This window comes from Staurois parvus, unplaced genomic scaffold (genome assembly GCF_062004578.1).
Source record: "Staurois parvus isolate SC_StPar_1 unplaced genomic scaffold, SC_StPar_1.0 ptg000090l, whole genome shotgun sequence".
NCBI lineage: Eukaryota > Metazoa > Chordata > Amphibia > Anura > Ranidae > Staurois > Staurois parvus.
In genome coordinates this window covers 9,101,485-9,124,775 of record NW_028317886.1, presented here as the reverse complement: position 1 = coordinate 9,124,775, position 23,291 = coordinate 9,101,485, and the positions used below count along the sequence as shown (strand labels likewise).

The window sequence follows — 23,291 nt, the reverse complement described above, 5'->3', positions numbered from 1 at the left end:
TTAATATTATTATTATTATACTGTTGCACTGCTGTAAATGCCCCTTGCATCGTAATACTTCGTAATTCTTAAATAAAAGAACGCAAAAAAAATGGAAAATAAGTTTTGACTCTAGTTCTACTTTAATCATATAGGATAGTTTGATGGTAGAAAATTTAGAAAACATAAATAGTTTGGATTCAAAGGATTCTAAATCTTTTTTAACTATGTTTATTTGAAGTGTAAAAAATAAATTTGAGGTAGAATAATAATTTTATGGTATAAAGGCATCCAAACCATGAAGGGAGTGAAAATGACAACCTATCTAGGTCCGCTGATATTTTTTGAACAAGGAAGGGTTGTTTAGGTGAAAAAGTGTATGAAAGTGTTACTAAACCCACAACAATAAAATCAGTCTGTATATGCAGCAAAGCATGCTTGTTATACTCACTGTGGAACCTAAGGAGTTAATCCTCTGCATTGTGTAAAAATGCTGTTTGATACTGACTTCTCTGATCCTCTTTTTTTCCAGTGCCCCCTTTTTATCTCCTGATTATGATGATTTTTTTTTCTTGGGAGAGTGCATGTGATCAGCATAGGGCCAATCAGCACTCTCCAGACAGAGGTCAGGGGTCCTGCATCCTCCTACAGCAGAATGAAAACTCCTCCTACAAGCTGTAACATGTGTTCTGCTGGTTACTGATAGAAGTCACAAGACTGCTGTAACTGCTGATGAGAAAAGATAATTAGCAGTTTATATTTACTAAAATAATTACACTTCGATGTTCTGTGTACTGTGGGAGACCAGATATAGTGAATGCAGGGTGCTGGGTTTAGTAACACTTTATAGCTTGGTGTCAATTGGATACCCATAAAGGAGAAGAGGATGACCATTTGAATGGAAAAGAGGACATTAATGTTTTCACAATCTGTATGTCCAAGTTCAGGTTCATAGCTTGTGATTTATTCATTTAGTGTGAATCCTGAAATAGTAGATCTTTTTTGTAATCATTTTAATAAATTTGGGTTCAAATCCTAGAGGAAATGAGAAGCATCAAAATGTCGTCTGCAAATGCACGTTCATGTTCTCAACCTCCTGGGAAAATACTTTTATGCTAATATTTTTACATATGGTTGTAGCCAATGGTTCAATGGTCTCGGGATTATTTTAAAAGAATTTTAAAATTGTGATAAATTTGGGTCCAAACCCAAATTGTTCTTAAGTGAAAAAATGGTAGTCCAATGATTTAGAATTAAATACTTTTTGAGGTCAAGGGATAAAAGCTTACTCATCTAATGGTTTAATTATTCCACTTGTACTGAACAGGTTGAGTGCCATCCTGGTTTGATTTAGTGCTTGCCAGCCAGGAACAAATTTAACCTTACCTAGAAATATATATTGTATAGAAAAATATTAATCCTATTAGCTAATATAATATTTTTGACTAGGGAAATTGGATGGAAATTTGAGGAGTTTAATAAATCCATTTTTTTCTTTGGGAGAATGTGTATATTAGCCAGATTTTCTGTTGGATGAATAGAATTTCCTCTTCTAATGCTATTTAAATACTCACAAAAACATGGAGCTAGTACAGTACATCCACAAAATGTTTATATTATGTGCCACAGAATTCATTGGGTCTGGGGGGGGGGGGGTTGGAAAGTTTTAACTGTTTAATAGCTCATTTGATTTCTTCAACCATAAATGGACTATCAACCATGGATTCATGAGATAAGATTAAGATAACATTTTGATAATTTAGTGAAAAATTGTCTAGTTTTGAGCTGATGAGTAAAATGTCTGTAATTCTCCAGTAATAGTTGGTGGATTTTATGTTAAAGTTCTGAAAAGACTTAAAGTATTGTTGAAACCCAAAATCAAACATATACTGTATTATATTGCAGCTCACCAAGTCTTAGATGTGATGGCTGTGTTAGTTTTCTTTTTTTTTTTTTTGCTTTCTTTGTTTTATTTTCATGTGGTGACCAGTAAGTCTGTTGTGTTTCAAAAGAACAAGCTCTCTTCCAGATGTATCAGTATATAGGGACTGAGACAAACCATTAACCACTTGCCAGAACTTTTATTTATTCATGTAAAACCTTTATCCTAAAGGAAAAAAAAAACAGTTTGCTGTAACTGATTATAAATTGTGAGCTGAAGTTTGGCTTCAATTTGTTAGTGTATTTCAATTTGCTAGTACATTTAAAACTCCCCTCCCCCCAGACTGACAAAGCTGCTGTCCAAATTTTCCCCTGTGCTCCTTCACCCAGAGTGGGTGCACTCTAATACAGTAGGTGTGTTACTGGCCAGATCACCAGGTGAAAACAGAGAGAAATAAGCTAAAAAAAAGAAACCTAAGGCAGGCACCACATCTAATGATGGGTAAGCAATAATATATTACATTTTCATTTCCTTGTTTTGGGTTTACTATGCTTTAATTTAGTAACTTCTGCAATATTAGGCCTAGTTCTGAGCCAAAAGTTTACCCAACCTATCTCCCTGGTTATAAATCATATGTCTGTTCCATCACAAAGATTTATTGCAATAGTTGTCAATCAAAGGTTCAGATACACTGTAATCTCTATTATTGTAGGTCTAAGGTGTTTTGCATGTTTTTTTGTGATTGTTAAGTAGTGATTTTAGTTCAATTACTTTTTGGTAAATGGGTACCATCAAGGTATAATATTATTAAGCCAACGAAAGAGTTACACCATGTATGAGAAGATAAATATTTTATATGGAGATTACCATTGGGAGAGGAGGGTGATAATCCTGTCATACAAGAATATTGGAAATAGGAATTATCATTGGTCAGAATTCCTAGTTGAAAGGTACAAGCAGAGTTCTAGAAGATGAATGAGGTTGAACAAATGCATCTGGATAAATGAGAATTGCAATTTTAGAAACAAGAAGACAAGGCAATTAAAATATGTGATTGGTAAGGTTTATATCTTGAAATTAGTAATTACTGGAATACCAAAGTCATAAAGAAATGTCTAAGTTCCATCAGGTCTGGAAAAAAATAGAAGAAAGGGACTAATTTCCAGCTCTCTGTAAAGATGCTTTTGATTGTTCTCTGTTTATTAGGCCTAGGAGAACTAAAAGATCTTTTTCTTCTTAAAAGTTTGAAAGAATGAGACTTGCCTGTATACATGAAAGACCAAAATGTTCAGTTGCATTTTATATTATGATTATTCAAGTATAAAAAAGAGGATTTAACAATCATATACTGTATGTCTTTTAGAATTTCATGTTGAGGTTACAGCCACTGCCATTGTATGGCTAATAAACTCAACAGAGACGTACCAGTTAGCCATTATATGGCTAATAAACTCAACAGTTACCTTGCAGCACTGGGGTCCTCAGTCTGAATATTGGTCAGGACATTACCTGCATGTAATTTCCTTAATATCCCTGTGCTAGTGTGGGTTTCCTCCAGATTCTTCCCATACTCTAAAAGACATGCTTATGGGTTAATTGGCCCTTAGTGTATTTATGTATGCATGTGAGATAAGAACTTTAGATTGTAAGCCCCTTGAGTGCCCCATTGCAATGTTTTTTTCCATCCTGGAGTTTGGTTTTAGGCGTTGTGTGATGAATATAGGCAATAAAGTCAAGGCAACACTTAGAAGCACAAATTATTTTGTTGATATTATACAATAAGTAATGAATAAAGTCCAGAAACATCGTTTTTACAAGCCATTAGAAGTACTTCTGTGAACGACTATTTACAAAGCAGATCCTTTTGTGCTAAGCCAAAAAATTTTGGATTTAATAAAGATACAACTTTATAGCCGGTGTATCTAGAAAATTCAGACTTTCATTAAAATATTTAAAGTTAAATATTTAAATAGCAAATCACAGGACACCTATACTGTGGATTGCCTATTCAGTACTTTCGTGTTTGTATTTAACAAACCAGTATTATAAACATAGATTTTGAGCCGGTTTTTATGTGTCTTAATAAGGAGCTCCAATGATTTTAGTGAATTATGCATAAATCAATCAATGCTCAGAAACTGGCCATGATTTTTTTATTAAAGCACTTTGCATGTAACAGTACAACAGTATTTAAGTAAGGCGTTATGATTGAATATAATCAGTTGTGTGCTTAGCCTGTCACATCAAGCATAAAGAATGTCAGGATTTTCATCCTTCAGGTTATCACACATAGACATCAGGATCGTCATCTCATCCTTTAATCATCAGGTTCAGGAGACAATCATTAAATACTATCAGTAGCTTAACTTCTTGCGGCAAAAGTATGCATATATGCGTCCTCGCGGTGCGAGAGGCCGCATATATGCGTACCAAAATGTAAACAAACCTATGCCGAGAGCAAGCACCCTGTGCACTCCTGAAATAGTTACTGGTGCCTAATGGAAAGCTTTCCGATCATGTGACCACTGTGACAGCCACTCACAGTGGTCACATGATCATAAAACCCTACCTACCTCCCGGCATCTGAAACCCTTTAAAAGGCTGTGAGGTGCCAACGTTAAAGTAGAACTGTAGGCAAAACTTTTTTTTCCCATTTTGGATAGAGTAATGGAGGGTTATAACCGCTGTCAGATTTTTTATCGCCATCTCTGTCCCATTGTGAAGATTTACCTTCACTTCCTGTCCTATAGCCAAACAGGAAGTGAGAGAAAATCCCTGCAAATTAAGGGAATTACTTGGGGACTCTCAGGTCACCAGAACAAGTGTCCCCGTTGGAAGATTTCCCCTCTATTACTTTTATGGGGACATCCCACAATTTTCTTTTACTTTCACTTTCAATGATACTGGTAAACAGGACAAATAGAGAGGTGGAATCTCCCTAACGGGGACACTGACAAGTATTCTAATCCATCTCTACTCTATCCAAAATGTAAAAAAAAAGTTTTGCCTTTAGTTATAATTTTAGAGGTTAAAAGGATATCCAGCCACAATTTTTGTTATGCTGTCTGTGCTGCTGTTAGAGGTTTTTTTTCACTTCCATTTTTTGGGACTACTTCCTGAGCTCCAGATAGTAGTTAAAAACCTTACAGGAGTTTCAACCGCTTTTCCACTCCATCTAATAAAAAATATTTTCTACTGAACATACTGTACATAAACTCTAACCTATTTTTGAATATAAGAAATTTCAAAATAGAAATAGAAAATAAACATATCCTGTAATATATATATATATCAGATCAATATGATAGTACTTATCACGATCATTCAGAAATGCTGCTTTTATAGTAGACTGATATGACTGCCACCATTGCTCCTAGCTAATCTACTTACTCCATTAATATTATTACCATTAAAGTCCAGCCATTGAGATGAAATGGAGGGTCAATGTTTTCAGGCTCATTACCATCTGTTTTATCCATATTGTTGTATGATTGTAGTGCCGCTCAGTAGTGTATTATAGTTTCTCAGCAGTAAGTCAGGTTAAAACTCAAATTGTAACCCAGTTCCCCTTGAGATAACATGGCATACAAAATGTTTTAGAAACTTAATAATGTCAATTCATTCTCTCAGGCTTTATTTGTTTTGGAGAGATTACTTTGCATTGAAAAACGAGTCTTGTATTCCCAGTATGCATGCAAATAAACTTAAACTTCTGAATTGATTGAGCATTTACATTTGCTTGGTGAAATTGGAATCTTCTTTCCAGATGACTTTTTATTTGTTTTGCTTATTTATCATATTTAAAATTAAAACCCAGATAGAAATGATAATGCAAAATTGGCAGACTTTCTCTAGTTATTGGCCTGATTTAGTTATTTTCAATCCAAGGCACAAGTATGACATTTAATAAGCAGAGAAAGCAACACATTTTCTAAGGCCACAGTACCTGTATAGACTTGAGATATTTAATAGATCTTTATAAAAGCTAAGTTAATTTGAAAATGACAATTCAGTGGCAGTAGGTTGGCTGGATTACTTGTAAATCTTATCTGTATGGGATTTTGAGGGTGGTGGAACCATATAGTTTTGAGGCTCCATCTTATCAGCCCAGCGTTGATGGGCATGCAGGCTAGTATCAGCATAGTAAAAAAAAAAGCTCTCAAGGCTTATCCAGTCATCATCAAGTGACCAGCTGCTGGTATGCCTGGTGGGCCAGCATGGTATCCTGGAGGTTGGGTGGGTTCTGTTTTATTAATAAATGGAAGTTTTAAAAATGGATTAGTGAATTAATTAATTTCAGTTGTGGATTTTAACCCACTAAAAAGATTCCAAACAAGCCAACTGAACTACATTTTAATCATTCACCTAAATCTATCAGTGTTGTGAAGACTTAGCTGTACACCCAAATCTTTGGATTAAATTTGACTTCCTATACTGTACATGATAAAACTATCCAACATTTTACACAATGCTATGTAATGCAAAGTAAACATCCTTCACAACACACATCTCCTGTTACAAACCTAATATGTTTCTGGATAAGATTTGTGCTTGTTCTGAGATGTAACTTGCACAAATGCACAAAAGAACACATGGGTGACTTTAATAATAAATATACTTGGTGTTGCTAAATTTATTTTACAAATTTGCCTCTAATAAATATTTATCTCCTTTTCAACAGAGTCATTGAGAACAACAAAATAAACCGGATCTCCCCTCAAGTGTTCCAAGGCCTGAATTCACTTATACTTCTGTAAGTTTTATCAAAGTAAAACACATCTCAATATACAATTTAAACAACTAAATATATGGTGGAAATAAAGCCTGCATGCTTAGCCTATGCTGCTGGACAGGATGTGGAAAAGACAATAGGACTCATAATGAAGCACTCTGTGGATGGCTAAATGGTTGGGATAAGGTGTGAGTGTTTAGTGAAGCTGAAGGTTCACTTGAGCCAGGATTAAACTGCCAAAAACAGTTTGAGTCATACTGGTGGCTGTGAAGAACTACTTAGCTCTGAAATACTAAAATTCTGGAGTTCAAGTGATATTGAACCCTTAGTTTTTTAAGCACTTTCAGCAGTCGATGTAATCACTTGCTGAGTATGCAGCATATTTATTTTTTAATCCTTGCCTATGCTCCTGTTTAAGCTAGTAGCATGACCACTGCCCCTGCCCTACAATTCCTGTTTCATGGTGGCTCCGTTCTCTTACAGTGCTCTATGAAGTCATCTTTGCATGCAGGGACTAGACTTGTGATTCAGTACAATATTTTCATCAGTAAAAACACACAATCCCGTAGCCTAGGGTAAAATAGAGATTCAAGGCAAAATGTTTGTGTGTGTGTATATATATATATATATATAATGGAAAAGGATTTTTTTAATTTAAAACTTTAACACTGCTGATCTATAGTGGGCCAAACCACTTTAGATATACTTTATGGTCTATACAGGCAGTATTTCTGCCCTGCTCACAAATTAATTAAAACAATCTCTGTAAGGTTTGTTTTTTGCAGTTTGGGTTTGCAGTTTTTTATATTAATTCACTCTTCATCAATGCAATGTTATTTTTTCTTTTCTCAAATAATAATAAATAATAATCATCCTCTTCTTCCCTCAACTAATTTGATAATTGTTTTCATTAGTACGCAACATTTTCCAATTTTTCAATGTGTTTGCTTTATTTGCCCTGCACTAAAATACTTTGTACCAGAAACAAGCAAACAGAAAAATTTTAGAATACAAAATCTGCACATTTGATGTTGTAAACTACTTATGTTTCTGTATATAAAAACAAAAAAAAAGTAACAATAATGTTAAGGTAAACATGGTCTACTTTACCATGCTCATTATGACTAAATCACAGTGGTTTAACCACCTCACAACATCACCCTTTCCTTGCAGTGTTTCACAGACCAAATAATGGGAACCCTAGTGCCAGTGGACAGTGGCTGTTATTTGTGCATCTTGTACTAACCTGGAAAAAGTATATGCAGATGTGCAAACTTTATTCATCAAAGCATTGGGAGGGAAGGGTGGTGAAGGATTTCACACTCTGGCGTCTTAGTCTTGGGTACCGGGGCAACTGTCATAGACTGTATACAGTATATTTGTTGCTCTTCATATATTAGAAGAAGGAAGTGAGGGCTTTTTTTCCAGTGTTGTGAGCTGAGAGTGGAGGTGTCTAAGGGTGTCTCAGTTGGTCCTCCAACCAGAATGGAGACACCCTAAGGCAGTAAATAAAGGGGGGGGGGGGCCTAAAAACAGAAAACCAAAGCAGCCAAAGCATCTATGGATTGATAAGTTGCAATATATTAAAATTTTGTTTTAGGGTTTAGATAGATTTCATAACATGATTCACCCCTCAGACTTCAATAGGATTTGCTGCTAAGTTTAGGTACGTTGAACTTCAAACAGTATTTGCCGAAACTTCCATGAAACTAACCTGGGTAAATTCACCCTCCACTATTAATGAGTTGTTTTCAGTCATGTCAACAGCTCCTCTTTTTAAAACAATATACAGTTTTTTTTAATTAAAGCAAAGTTCTTCATTAAGAACAGAAAAGCACCCAATTTTTATACTTTGAAGTTTTATGCAATGATCCAATAGCGCTCCTACTTTAATCTACATCACAGAGGAAGCTACAATCACAATGACTCTTTTATGCATCTGTGTCCTTTGTGAATTTAGAATCTACACATAAGTACTCTGATCTAGGAAGCTTATTTTCTTTTCTATTTGGATAGGTTTGAAGCTGCCTTTGATTAAAAAAAAAAGGCCATACCATCTCATATATTACAGTTATAAAGGTGAATAGGAACAAAAACTGTACCACAGCATAGTTATATAAATATTTGCTAAGTAGAGCGTAGCCTAAAACTTTTTTTTACTATTGTATAGAGGAATAAGGGACTAGAAATAGTTTTTCAAGAAGAGATCAAACCCATTTGTTTTTAATATTTATTTTGCTGTTTGTACTTTACTTTGTACATTTTGTTGATTTTTAGTGCTTTTTCATGTTGTTTTTTTCTGAATGCATTTTTGAGGGACTTTCTTAATTCTCTTTTGTGTGGCTACATATGTTAAAGCAAACATATACTGTGATAGTACTAAAGTCCTAAATCACTTTATGTATTGTGTTATTGTTCTTACAGAGTAATGTTGAACAATTTCCTGGGCCGACTGCCTGACAAACCGCTTTGTCAATATATGCCTAAGCTAAACTGGCTGTAAGTACAAAGTATGTTTCTGGAGCAAACCAGTAATATACACTGAACAGATCACAAAAATGTTAAAACGGAATTTGTTTCACATTTGAAAGAGTATAGATGCTGTATATAATAAAAAAGTATTATTCATTAAAGTAGAATTCCAGGCTAAACCTAACTAGTCTTAAAAATGCTCCCTCCCCCCTCCTAACACCTATACTGACTAATATGTGAAGAATAGAAAAAATTCCCCTACCCACGGCCCTACTGTGTTGAAATTGCTTATATTGCTTATGAGCTGCATGCGATCACTTAATGTGTTCCCACATTCAAGACATATGAATATAAAATAGTACCGCACTGCTCTCAAATCCCAAATTAAGTTACATATATAACGCAAAATTAAAACTCCATATGTGAGTTAATGACTATACATCACAACATCTAATATACCACAATATGTACATACAGTATATGTGCATAAAAGTCTCTAATTATTGTGCTTTACAATGAAGTATCCCAACACTGCTCCAGTGCTCCACCGAAAATAATAAATTGACGTGCTCCAGCTCAGTGTATCCAGCCTTTCAACTTCTGTTATGGACCTATGAGCGCTATGAGAGATATAGGTATGTGCTTTCTCCCTTTCCAACATGGCATCTTTAATGCAGATACCAAGGTGTATACCCCATTAAAGGGGGCAGGGCTTCCTTCTTCAATGGAACTGGTGGCGAGGTACTCAAAAGAATAAAACAGCTCCCATTGTAGAGTTATCCTCTTAAATAAAATATTAATTAAAAACAACCAAAATACACTCACATTGTTGGTGTATATTGCCGGTGCATTACAGGGAACTAACAGCATTTACTTTATTGTGGGACACCAATCCAGCATTGTCAAAGTTACTTCCTGGATTTGACTTCACTCGGCTCCACCCTATGTGTATCATCATTAATCACATGACTTCATCAGGGAACCCGGACTGTCAGAGGAGAGGAGAAATGACAGATGGACCATTGGAGTCTATGGGTGATGTCACCACTCCCAGGCATTCCTAGCCATAGTGGAGCGCACTACCTCTCCTCTGCAGCCGCCGATGGGTGACATAGGGAATCAAGTGACTGGACCGGAGCAGGCTAAAAATAGGTAAAAATATATACCTCTTTCTTACACAGATTAGTCAGCATAAGTGTTGGGGGGCAGTATTTTTAAGACTAATTAGGTTTAGCCTTGAATTTTATTTAACAACTCATATTAAAAGGTCAGCTCAAAGTGAGCCTGCGTTTTGAACCTAATACAGTCCTAGCCTCTGCAGTGATTTAGACGCACCTTTTGGTTTTTCTTCAGTAGTTCCAATTATTGCCATGTTACAAGGGTGCATTTGACCCTTGTACACAGAGCTTAAACAGGGCTTTTTCTCCTTGCTTCCAACAATAGACTAGTGGGTGAGTAAAGGAAATGATAGTATAGGCTGCATAAGTAAGCACATATTCACTTCAAATCCAGCCAAATGATTTTTTAGCTAGGGACAGAATGGTAAAGGGCTGGAACCTTTGTAAGGTTTGTTTTGGTGTTTGCGTTCTCGTTTTGAAGGGTTCAATTAATTTCCTGTTCCTGTGACATGGTGACAAAAACTGCTTTGTACACAGATGGCAGATTTACCAAAATTACTACATGCACAATTATGCCTATACCCAAAAACAGAAAATTAGCATTGATAAATGATTCACACCTCTAACAAATGATACAGGTGTAAATATTGTGCGCTAATAAAAATATCCCTGACATCTAAATAATATACTATGCCCCCCACCAAAAGGAAACAAAAATTGACAATGTCCTCCAATAACATAAAATGTCCAAAATATAGTGGGAGTTCCACTGTGAGGAGCACATGGGAAGTTGCTTGCATGTCTTGGTGATATTTTTATTAGTGGTGCACTAAATTTTGACATTTACGCAGATTGTAGAACAAACATTTTGTTGATGTGTGAATCTTCCAAACACAGCTTGCCGATTATCCTAATTTCTTATTATGGTGTAAGAAATAAGAAGAGAAATCCCTCTAGTGGGGTCACAGAAAAGAATAAAATCAGGCAGAATTCCTAAATCTTCTCTGTGCCATCTAAAATAAAAAAAATGCTTTACCTTGGGATTTAAATAAGCATATCACAAACCTTGGCATGTCAAACTGAGCATAGGACAAAAACATACATAAATAGAGATTACCTTCAGTAAAAAAACCTTATGTCGAAATGATCAGCAGATCCACAGATACGGACAGATGAAATTCATATACAAATCTCAACTATTCATGTAAGACCCACCAATTTCTTCCTGCTGATCAATGACCACATGAATTAGGTTAAATCACCAATAGCGGGGCACAGGATTTATTGGGGGTGTTGCCATACTCAATATTTACAAGAAAGGTTGTGTCAGGGAGCGAGGAGCCAGACACACAAGGAGGTGCAATTAAAGGTAGGTTTATTTACACAGAAACAAGGCAAGAGCCTATGCAAGTCCGGCAGCAACAGCGGATGACTTGGTAGGACTGAAGTTCTTCTGCCGAGGTCGCCTTCCAGGATAATCAAGTCGAGAACCAGCGGGAATCGCAGCTAAAGCCGGGGTCAGAAGCCAGGAAGAATGGTCGCCAGAGCCGGGGTCAGAAGCCAGGAAGAATGGTCGCCAGAGCTGGGGTCAGAAGCCAGGAGGAGTCTTAGTCAAAGCCGAGTCGGTATCCAGGAGAGCAAAGAGTTAACTAAACAGGAGCTTGCTGCTGTGCAACAGACAGAACACGACTGCAATGGACAGCTGCAAACAGCAGACTTAAATGTGATAAGCCGCCACCTCCTGGGAGGAGCAGCAGAGGGCTGAAAGCATAAAGGATCCCACAATGCTTTGCAGACCCAAGATGGATGCCAGCACATGGAGCAGCACAAGCCCTGAGGAAAGGTAGGACCTTGATAGTACCTCCTCCTCAAGGGCCCCTCCGCGGCTCAACATAAGGCTCATGGGGAAAGCGACCGTGAAAAGCACGGAGGAGGGCAGGAGCATGAACATCCGCGGAAGGAACCCAGGAACGTTCCTCGGGACCATAACCACGCCAATGGACCAGGAACTGCACCCGACCGCGGACCAACCGAGAGTCCAGGATGCGGCTCACCTCATACTCCTCATGACTGTCAACCCGGATGGGATGAGGCCAAGGCAGTGAGGCAGTAAAGCGATTGCAGACCAGAGGCTTCAACAGGGATACATGGAAGACATTGGAGATACGCATCCCAGGAGGAAGAGCAAGGGCATAGGCAACCAAGTTCACCCTGCGGAGGATGCGGAAAGGACCAACAAAACGGGGAGCCAGTTTCGGTGCGGGCACCCGAAGATTGAGGTTACAAGTGGACAACCACACCCGATCTCCGACCTGGTATGAAGGAGCGGGCAACTGTCTACGATCAGCCTGGAGATTCTGGCGCTGTGCTGAGTCCTTCAAGGACCTCTGGATCTGCCCCCATGAAGAACGCAGGGCAGCAAGATGGTTCTCCACAGCCAGAATGTCCTGTGGCGAGAACAACTCAGGCAATACAGCGGGTTGGAACCCATAGTTGGCCATGAAGGGAGACATCCCGGAGGAGGAGTTGACAGCCGAGTTCCTCGCAAACTCTGCCCATGGCAGGAGATCGACCCAATTGTCATGATGGTCTGAGATAGAGCAGCGAAGGAATTGTTCCAGGGCCCGGTTGGAACGCTCCACAGCCCCATTGGACTGCGGATGGTAGGCCAAAGAGAAGGAGAGCTTGATACCCAACTGGGAGCAGAAGGCGCGCCAGAACCTGGACACAAACTAGCTCCCACAGTCTGAGACAATCACCTTAGGCAACCCATGCAAGCGAAAGATCTCCCTGGCGAAAACCGTAGCCAGTTCTTGCGCAGTTGGCAATTTCTTAAACGGAACACAATGGCACATCTTGGAGAAACGATCAATGACCATAAGAATGACCGTATGGCCTTGAGACGCAGGGAGGTCCACAATGAAATCCATGCCCAGCTGTGACCAGGGATGCTCCCCATTGGGAATGGGTTGCAGAAGGCCAAATGGAAGATGCCGAGGAGATTTATTCTGGGCACAGACAGAACATGCCACTACATATGAGGCGATGTCGGAACAGAGAGATGGCCACCAGAATAGACGAGAAACGACCCAGGACAACTGGTTCCTCCCCGGATGACCGGCAGTCTTGGAATTATGGTAGGTACACAGCAGGCGCGTGTGGAATCTCTCAGGTACGAAACATCTACCAGCCGGTCTCTCAGAGGGAGCATCAGTTTGAGCCGCCAAAATCTGCTCCCCAAGGGGAGAAGTCAGGCTGGTACGAATGGCAGCCAGGATCTAATCCGGAGGTATGACCGAGGTCGGCTCAGAGTCCTCCCTGGACAGCTCAGAGTATTGCCGCGACAAGGCATCAGCCCTGACATTCTTGGATCCCACATAGTTAAAATGCGACAAGAACAGAGCCCATCTGGCCTGACGGGGTGTCAACCTCTTAGCCTCTGAGAGAAACGTCAGGTTCTTGTGGTCTGTGAGAATGAGAACCGGAACCGCAGAACCCTCGAGCAGTGCCTCCATTCCTTGAGAGCCTGAATAATGGCCAACAACTCCCTGTCTCCAATCTGGTAGTTGCATTCTGTAGAGGAAAGCTTCCTGGGGTAGAACCCACAGGGAAGTAGGGGTCCAGCGGGCGACCGACGCTGAGACTGGAGGGCGCCTACTCCCGTTTCAGATGCATCAACCTCGAGGACAAAGGGCAACCCAGGATTGGGATGAGACAGTATCGGAGCCGAAACGAAGGCGGATTTCAGAGCTTCGAAAGCTAAGATGGCCTCGGATGACCACTCGTGGGGATTACTGCCCTTCTTGGTCAGATCTGAGAGAGGCTTGGCCAGCGTGGAGAAGTTCCTGATAAACTTCCGATAATAGTTGGCGAATCCCAAAAAGCTCTGAATGGACCGAAGACCACTGGGAAGAGACCACTGCAGAACCACCAAAACCTTCTGAGGGTCCATGGAGAATCCCACAGCGGAAATGATGTAGCCCAAAAAGGCAACCTGGGATCGGTGAAATTCACACTTCTCGAGCTTACAGAAAAGCTCGTTCTCACGTAACCATTGCAGCACCCGCTTGACATCCTGGATATGAGACTCCATAGATGCAGAGTAAACCAGGATGTCGTCCAAGTAAACCACCACGCACTGCTGCAACAAGTCACGAAAGACATCATTAATGAACTCCTGAAAGACCGCGGGCGCGTTACACAACCCGAAGGGCATAACCAGGGATTCATAGTGGCTGGTTCTGGTGTTGAACACGGTCTTCCACTGGTCGCCCTTCCTGATCTGTATGAGGTTGTACGCAGCCCTAAGGTCAAGTTTAGTAAAGACCGTTGCTCCCTTGAGGCGGTCGAACAACTCGGTAAACAACGGAATTGGGTAAGCATTCTTAATTGTGAATCGATTGAGACCCCTATAATCAATGCAAGGCCTCAATTCACCGCCCTTCTTTTTCACAAAGAAAAAGCCAGCTACTGCTGGGGAAGTAGACTTACGAATGTGCCCCCGGGAAAGCGCATCCACAACGTACTCCTCCATGGCCTGATTCTCCGCAACCGAAAGAGGATACACCCTGCCACGAGGAGGAGTGGCACCGGGTTGCATACTATGGCACAATCGTATGGACGATGAGGAGGCAGAGCACCGGCGCGCACCTTGTCAAACACGTCCAAGTACTCCCCGTAGTCAGTGGGCAACACAGAGTCTGAGGAGGCACACAACACCTTAACAGGTCCATGGATGCAACCGGCCCCACACTGTGGAGACCACGAGAGAATCTCGGCCGACCTCCAATTAAAGGTCGGATTGTGCTTCTTAAGCCAGGGATATCCCAAAACCACGGAGTAGTGCAGAGAAGAAATTACCTGGAAACAGGCCAACTCCCTGTGAACAGCCCCAATAGCTACTTCAACCGGCAGGGTCTCGTGGGTAACCTGCGGCGGTTGCAGGGGCCTGCCATCTATCGCCTCGAGAACCAATGGAGTAACTCGAGCCTGCAGAGGAATGGAGTACTGAGCAGCAAACGAACTGTCCATAAACAACCCGCCAGCACCAGAGTCTACCAATACCTGGGCCATCACCGAGCCTTCCGCCCAAGAGAGGATAACGGTGATTAGCGGTTTATCTTTGCGGGACACCGGGGACGAGGAAACTCTACCCAAGATCTGCCCCCGACAGGATCTCAGGTGCGAGCGTTTCCTGGACGGACCAGACAGGACTGCCAAAAATGCCCACCGAGACCACAGTACAGGCAGCGACCCTCCCGACGCCGAGAGGCCCGCTCCCCCTCGGAAAGACGAGCAAACCCCAGCTGCATGGGCTCACCGCCCGACAAGCCATCCCCAGGAGGCGTGGGAGGAGAGGGAGGAATGGGTGGGACAGAAAACGTAGGCACCAATCGGTTAGGAGGTCTCCGCAGACGCTCCTTAAGTGAAGGCCTCTCCCTGAGCCTGGTGTCAATCAGGATTAGGAAGGAAATGAGTGCTTCGAGCTCCACAGGCAGTTCTTTGGCTGCAATCTCGTCCTTCAACGCATCTGAGAGACCATGAGAGAAAGCAGCCACCAGAGCCTCATTGTTCCAACCCACCTCTGCCACCAGGGTACGAAATTCTATGGCGTACTCGGCAACAGTCCGTGAACCCTGATGCATGGACATGAGCAGCTTGGCAGCAGAGGCGGAGCGAGCAGGCACATCAAATACCCTACGAAAGGAGGCAACAAAACCGGCAAACTCGTGAATCACAGGGTTATTGTTCTTCCATAAGGGATTTGCCCAGGCCAAGGCATTGTCCGAGAGCAGCGAGATTAGGAAGCCCACCTTTGACCTCTCAGTAGGAAAAGCGTGGGGTATCAACTCAAAATATATGCCCACTTGGTTAAGGAAACCCCGACACTGACTCGGCTCACCCCCAAAGCGCTGTGGAAGGGGGGGCAGAACCAGTCATACCTCTGGGCACCGCAGGTGCAGCAGCAGATGCAGAGGTAGGCACAACAACCGGAGCAGCAGCGGGAGCTACCACTGGAGAGACAACCGGCCTAATTGCACCAGGAGCAAGGTGCGCTGTGCATGCAAGCAGCGTCTGCAACGCCTGAGCGAACTGATCCAACAAGAGATCCTGCTGATCAAGTCTGGCAACCAACATAGGGAGCGAGGGCGTACCTGCACTGTCAGGATTCTTGGCATTCGTGTAGTGTCAGGGAGCGAGGAGCCAGACACACAAGGAGGTGCAATTAAAGATAGGTTTATTTACACAGAAACAAGGCAACAGTCTATGCAAGTCCGACAGCAACAGTGGATGACTTGGTAGGACAGAAGTTCTCCTGCCGAGGTCGTCTTCCAGGATAATCAAGTCGAGAACCAGCGGGAATCGTAGCCAAAGCCGGGGTCAGAAGCCAGGAAGAATGGTCGCCAGAGCCGGGGTCAGAAGCCAGGAAGAATGGTCGCCAGAGCCGGGGTCAGAAACCAGGAAGAATGGTCGCCAGAGCTGGGGTCAGAAGCCAGGAGGAGTCTTAGCCAAAGCCGAGTCGGTATCCAGGAGAGCAAAGAGTTAACTAAACAGGAGCTTGCTGCTGTGCAACAGACAGGACACAAATGCAATGGACAGCTGCAAACAGCAGACTTAAATGTGATAAGCCGCCACCTCCTGGGAGGAGCCGCAGAGGGCTGAAAGCATAAAGGATCCCACAATGCTTTGCAGACCCAAGATGGATGCCAGCACATGGAGCAGCACAAGCCCTGAGGAAAGGTAGGACCTTGATAGGTTGGCATTTGATTAACATTTATATCTTTTGATTTACTGTTGGATTTAACATACAGTTTTCACTGAATATTATTTAGGACAGATTTGCCTCAATGACTGATTTATATTTTTGCTTGATTACTGTACGTCTTTGATCCCTGTATTTCATAGCACATGTAATATGTTTATATTAAACAGGAATATTGTATATTTCACATGAATATATTTTGAAAGTAATTATTAATGTGACTTGAACATTTTGAATTGTTGTTCAACAGACCCTTTTGAAAAGCTTTGCGGGATTAGTAGCCTGAATTGCAGAATTTCACTGTTTGACAGGGAGCTAATAAACTACATTTCCTGGAAGAGCTAGCTAATGGGTGGGGGGCAGATAAGTACAGGAACCCGGGAAAAAGAGTACAGGAAGTGGAGGGAGAGGTGTGAGGAGAGGATCGTGCGGGTCACCAGAGGTCCCAGCTGGGCCAAACCACGGAGAGTGGAGGAGAGAGGGAGAATTGCTTACCACTGACATCGCTGACAAGTCGGGCGAAAAGCCCTGAGAGCAGGCGAGCTGGAGTGCTGCTATCCTGAGTGACCTCTGAAGGAGGAACTACAAGGAAATGGGAGCCCCTGTCTACAGAGAGACTTTCTGTCACCTGATCGAGACCAAGGACTGGGTGAGAGAACCCTGACATCAGCCTTTGAGAGCCCAAAGTGAGTTAGCCGCACTGTTTGGTAGTTTCTCTGCTCATTGAGGGAAGAAACATCTCAGGACTCAGGCTATTGGTTGAATTCTGAATTGCAGGACCTCTAGAACTGAGATTAATTTAAGATTATGCTATGTTGTGACCTTTACTTGAAGTTACTAGAGTGACAGCCGTTATCTCATGCACATATGTTCTGTTGCTTTACTTTGCCTACATTTGATCTCAATACACTCTAAATATTAGTTCATTCTAAACTGTGTGTGATTCTATTTTTATGGTTGCAGCCACAACATTTTTCTGGCCAGAGGTTTAAGGTGGTGTCAGCTGGGGTTGGGCTTCCAGAGTGGGATCAAGAAAGAAAGGGAACCCGAAAATTACACAGCGACCGTGGTGGGGGTAGTGCTATACTTTATTATACAGTATTTCTTATTAAACGTCACGTTGCAGGTGGCCTCCCTTGGAGCTTGGGTTCCCTGCTTAGGAAGGTGCTGCTACCACTCTGCTTAGGAAAGTGAACTGATGTGTTGTCTTTTGGAGTACTTTGCCATCTGACTGAGAAAACTAGCTTAAGCATAGTGTGGATTGGTTGGTTTACCTAAGCTAATGTTTGAAGTGACCACTCTGAATCAACACAAGTTCTGACTAATGCAAATCTGCTGGCTTATATCTAGACTGATAGAATTGCACCAAGAGAGAAGAACAGTATTGTACAATCAATATGCAGCACTACTAAGCGGGAAGTACAGCCAGCATATGTAGTGAGAAACAAATAAACCCAAAATTACATTTATTATATTGCAGCTTACCAATTCTTAGATTCTTTTTAGGATTTCTCTCTTTTATTTGCATGTGGTGATTTTGCCAGTAAGTCTGTTGTTTTTCTAAAGAACAAACTCTTCTGCAAATGTTGTGACGGAAGTGTAGGCAGGACAGAACACACAAAGAAGATGGTAAACACACAGAGCTTTATTGAACTATGGAAGGCACTCAATCAGGGTAGGAAGGTAGCGTCCAGGTACCCAAAAAGGGGAAGAGAGGGAAGGAGCCCAAAATAATTGTAATCCGGCTCACGATAGGGCAATCTAGGTAGCGATGGCCCGAGCACTCGGGGGTGGGGGCAGTCCAGGTAGCTACGGTACTCCAGACACGCAATAGGCAGTCCGAGCAAGTATTAATCCCGTCACACAATAGGGGCAGTTCAGGCAAGGGTAATCTGTGCACACAATAGGGGCAGTTCAGGCAAGGGTAATCTGGGCACTCACGGTAGGCGGCTTGCGGACACTCAGCAGCAGGCGGCTTGTAGGGACACTCACAGTAGGCGGCTTGCAGACGCTCAGCAGCAGGCAGCTTGTAGGGACACTCACGGTAGGCGGCTTGCAGACACTCACAGTAGGCAGCTTGCAGACACTCAGCAGCAGGTGGCTTCCAGGGATACTCGATCAGCAGACAGGGGGCAGCTTTCCAAGGACAACAGCAGGCTCACGGGGAGTCAGCAGGTTCTTGGCTGTGGGGTCTGACCTCAGCTCAGACCTCACACAGCTTTCCAGGGACAACAGCAGGCTCATGGGAACTCAGCGGGGTCTTGGCTGTAGGGTCTGACCTCAGGTCAAACCTCACACAGCTTTCCAGGGACAACAGCAGGCTCACGGGGACTCAGCTTTCCAGGGACAACAGCAGGCTTACGGGGACTCAGCGTGGTCTTGGCTGTGGGGTCTGACCTCAGCTCAGACCTCACATAGCTTTCCAGGGACAAAGCGGTCAGCAGCCAGGGTTCAGCTTTCCAGGGACAACAGCAGGCTCACGGGGACTCAGTGGGGTCTTGGCTGTGGGGTCTGACCTCAGCTCAGACCTCCCAACAGCTGTTCTCTCTCTCTCTCGTGCAGGGGATCAACACAACGGTCAGCTTGTCAGGGACACAGCAGGCTTGCAGGGACTCGGCAGAGTCTTGGCTGTGGGGTCTGGCCTCAGCTCAGACCCCGCACAGCACCCTGTCCCGAACAGGGGACGAACACACAAACTGGGTCCCGCGCCAGCCTTCTTAAGCTGGCTCAGGATGCCTGCCCAGGGGCAACGAGGCACGCCCCCTCACTCGGGCCGCACTCAGGGAGCACGGCCTTTGTCTCCAGCGGGCGCAGAGCGCGGGAAGCCTTGTGCCCATGCTACGCACCAGGAGGGGCACCCGGAGACAAGTCAGCGGCACTGCGCAGGAGTCCCCTGGTGGGGGAGTCACCCCTCTTCCGGCTAAATGGCTGCCATAGGGATCACTTTCCTCCCATCCTGCGTAGCCTGTCTTCAAAGGCTGTGGCAGGATGCGAGGACCTGAGAAGGGGGGGGTGAAGTGACACGGAGGGGACATCAGGCACAAGGGGGGTGGGGGAGGCACGGGCACTCTGTAACAGTAGTAATTAGAGGGATGAGACAAACAATTTACCATGGAGTGGGGTGCTTACAACTGTCAGCTTTAGCAGCTTCTGGTTAGCACTTCTGCCTCACAGCACTAGGGTTGCCTGTTTGAATCCCAACCACAGCACTACCCATATGTTCTCCCTGTGCACGTGTGGGTTTCCTCTACGTATTCTGGTTTCTTCCCACACTCCAAAGATATACAGGTAGGTTAAGGGGATCCTGTCTAAATTAGCCCTAGTATGTAGGAATGTTATGGACCTTAGGACAGGGACTGATGTGAATGTACAATATATACACTGTGTATGTATGTAAACTATTGGTGTTATATAAATACCTGTAATAAATTAATCATATCTCAAAAGAAAAAAACTAATTGCGGTGACTGCTTATAAAGGGTAAGCTGGAGTTTAGTTTCACCTAGTGTATAGAAATCTGACATACATCTAACACTCCCCCCCCTCCACCAGATTATCAATGCTGCTGTCAAAATATGTCTCTTGTGCTCCTTCATCCAGAGTGTAGGAGGTGTATTACTGGCCAGATCACCAGGTGAAAACAGAGGGTAAAAAGAGAAAACAAATGCAGCCACCACCTCTAATGATTGGTAAGCTGCAATATATTACATTCTTGTTTGGGGTTTAATACTACTTTAAGCTGATCACATAGACATTCATAACTACAAACAACTTTACTAAAGGTTTTCTTTGAACTACAAAGAAAAAAGACAGTTTTTATTTTATTTCTATAAAGTGTTCTTTTTTCCAGGGACTTTGAAGGAAATAATATTCCAGCCTTAAGAAACACAACTTTCAACTCCTGTGTTACTTTAACTGTTTTGTAAGTATTCCCTTTGCTAATTCTTCAGTAAGCCCCTATAAAATATTATGAGTTGTCATATTGTACATAGTTTAGTATGAAGGCTGTTTTGTAAGTATTACCTTAGCTAACACCTCACTACGTACTCATAATATATTCTGTCATGTTGTCATGTTGTATATAGGTAATTCAGTAAGAAAACTGTATTTACAAAATTAGCCAAAAATTAAAAAAATAAATCTTAGACTTGGAAATGGACGGTGCTCAATCATTTTAACTGACTGAGAAACGAATTAACCTGGTTCAGCAGCTTGTCCTCTATCCCACTACCTAATTCAAGGAATGCTTGTTAATACTTTTAAACCCATAGTCCTAAACATAAGAAATAAGATCTTAAAAAATGTAATTACATCTACGGAACAATTCCACCCAAGCGTACTTCTCCATGTTGGGTATAGCTATGCAAGATTCCACCCCTATCTGGTTTTCATTGCTGTCCAGCAAAAAGATCTTTTCTCACCCCTGATATGACTTGCCCATCCTTGACTACTGTTGTCAAGGTAGTTTCCATATATGCCTATGAGGAATCTAAAAGCGGGGCAGAATGCAGTGTCTACTAGTGAATTTTCCACAGGATATAGTATATGGAGAATTCACAGGCCAGGGATGATTGCTAATCTGAAAAGTTGATACTGGCAAAAGGTTCAACTGAGGTCCTGGACAACAGTGAAGCAGCAAAGGGGGATCAAATTGTGCCCAATGTCATCCAAAATGCAAAAATACAGTTTGGGTAGAGTTGCTCTTTACCGAAAACTATAAGCATAAAATTAACTGTTCTGCAAAAACAATTGCAGGGTTTAGCCCTTCTTCCAGACAAAATATGTGACCAACACACAGTGTTTTGGAAAAAGTATTATTTTACATAATGATCACTGAGCAAATTTTTTAGCCTTGGATTTGCAAAGAACTAGGGTGAAGTAATCTGACACGATGTAAAGGATTAACATAAATTAACATTTCCCTTATGCTTCATATTTAGGGAATAAGTGTATTCATTACTAAACATGGCATTGGCAGCTAAAGTAAATCTATTTATCATCCTATCCTATTATACAGATTATTTCACCAGCTATTTTTCAAATCTCAAGAAATATTTTTCCTGCACAGAGCAAAATTAAATGAACACTAAATGTTATTTTGTCTTAAATGAAGGCAAATATCCACTGTATGCATGAAATTGCAATGCTTAATGCAAAGCTTTGCTAGATAAGATTAACATATCAGCATTATGTAAATGTTATTAAAATCTTGCCTCATGAGAGGTACTCTAGAAAACCGAGAATGAGAAACCAAGAGCAGAGAGCATCTGCAAAAGCCCGAATACCAATAGTATAGGGCTCATCTACATATTTGCATTGTGTTACCTTAGCCCATTGGAGTGCCAGTCAAAATGTATGACAATGGAAATTTTGAGCATTACCCCGTTTTGTGTGAAAGGACCCTTAAATATTATTACATATTTTCTTAAATCCATGAAGAAGAAAATAATCTCAGTTTCTCCTAATGTTAGAAATTCTGTATACGGGCAGCACAGTGGCTAAATGGTTAGCAATTCTGCTTGGAAGTACTAAGGTCATTGGTTCAAATCCTAGCCACAGCACCACCTGCCTGGAGTTTGTATGTTCTCCCTGTGCCTGCGTGGGTTTCCTCCTACAATACAAAGATATGCTGGTAGGTTAATTGGATCCTGTCTAAATTGTCCCTAGCATGTAGTCCTCTCCTCACGCTGACAGCGTGTGAGGAGAGGAAAACCAGTAAGCGGCATTTCTCAGGGGCACATCTACACAGATCCAGATTACCAAATTTTCCAGAAGGGCACACTGGACTGCTGAAAATGTGGTATAGAAACCACCTGCTTCCCATCTCTAAAGCAATCTGAGTGCCCCAGTTACCCAATTCAAAGTCCACTGTAAGCTCCAGCCTTAGGCTGTGGTCTCAACGGCAGCATCTAGCCAATTACCCTCTTGGGGAGAAGGAAGAAAGTGATGATGAAGAGCTAGTATAAGGGAATTCCCGTGAGATGGCTGGTGAATAGACGTGCGCATGTGCACAGAAATGCGCGATCGCGCACACTCACGCACACAGCAAAGATTGGCGCCAGACGGACTATTTAAAAGTTGCCTCTGCCTGTGCTGAGTGCTGACTGGTCTTCAGCTGTTCCCCATTTCCTGCTCGTTCCTGTGTGATTTCCTTGTTGCTGATCAGGCTTGTTCCTGACCTGACTTTTGATTACTCTCCTGCTTGATACTTGTTCCTGACCACGGCTCTGCTCCCGAATTTGGCATGCTTGTGATTTGGTACCTCGCTGTCCGACCGTTGATGACCCCGACTATTCCTATGACATTGCTCCTGTCTTCCATCCCAGCTTCCTGCTTTGCTCTGGT

The 23,291-nt window shown here is 42.3% G+C and overlaps 1 protein-coding gene across 1 annotated transcript in view; it reads left to right on the top strand.

Annotated features, from left to right (window-relative positions):
* The window catches only part of RXFP1 (relaxin family peptide receptor 1), a 421,535-nt gene that overhangs the window by 330,485 nt on the left and 67,759 nt on the right, over positions 1 to 23,291 (top strand). Inside the window, exons 8-10 of the mRNA XM_089670400.1 lie at positions 6,543 to 6,614; positions 9,018 to 9,092; positions 20,797 to 20,868. Coding sequence (XP_089526526.1) covers positions 6,543 to 6,614; positions 9,018 to 9,092; positions 20,797 to 20,868 — 219 coding nt within the window. The remainder of the gene's footprint in view (positions 1 to 6,542; positions 6,615 to 9,017; positions 9,093 to 20,796; positions 20,869 to 23,291) is intronic.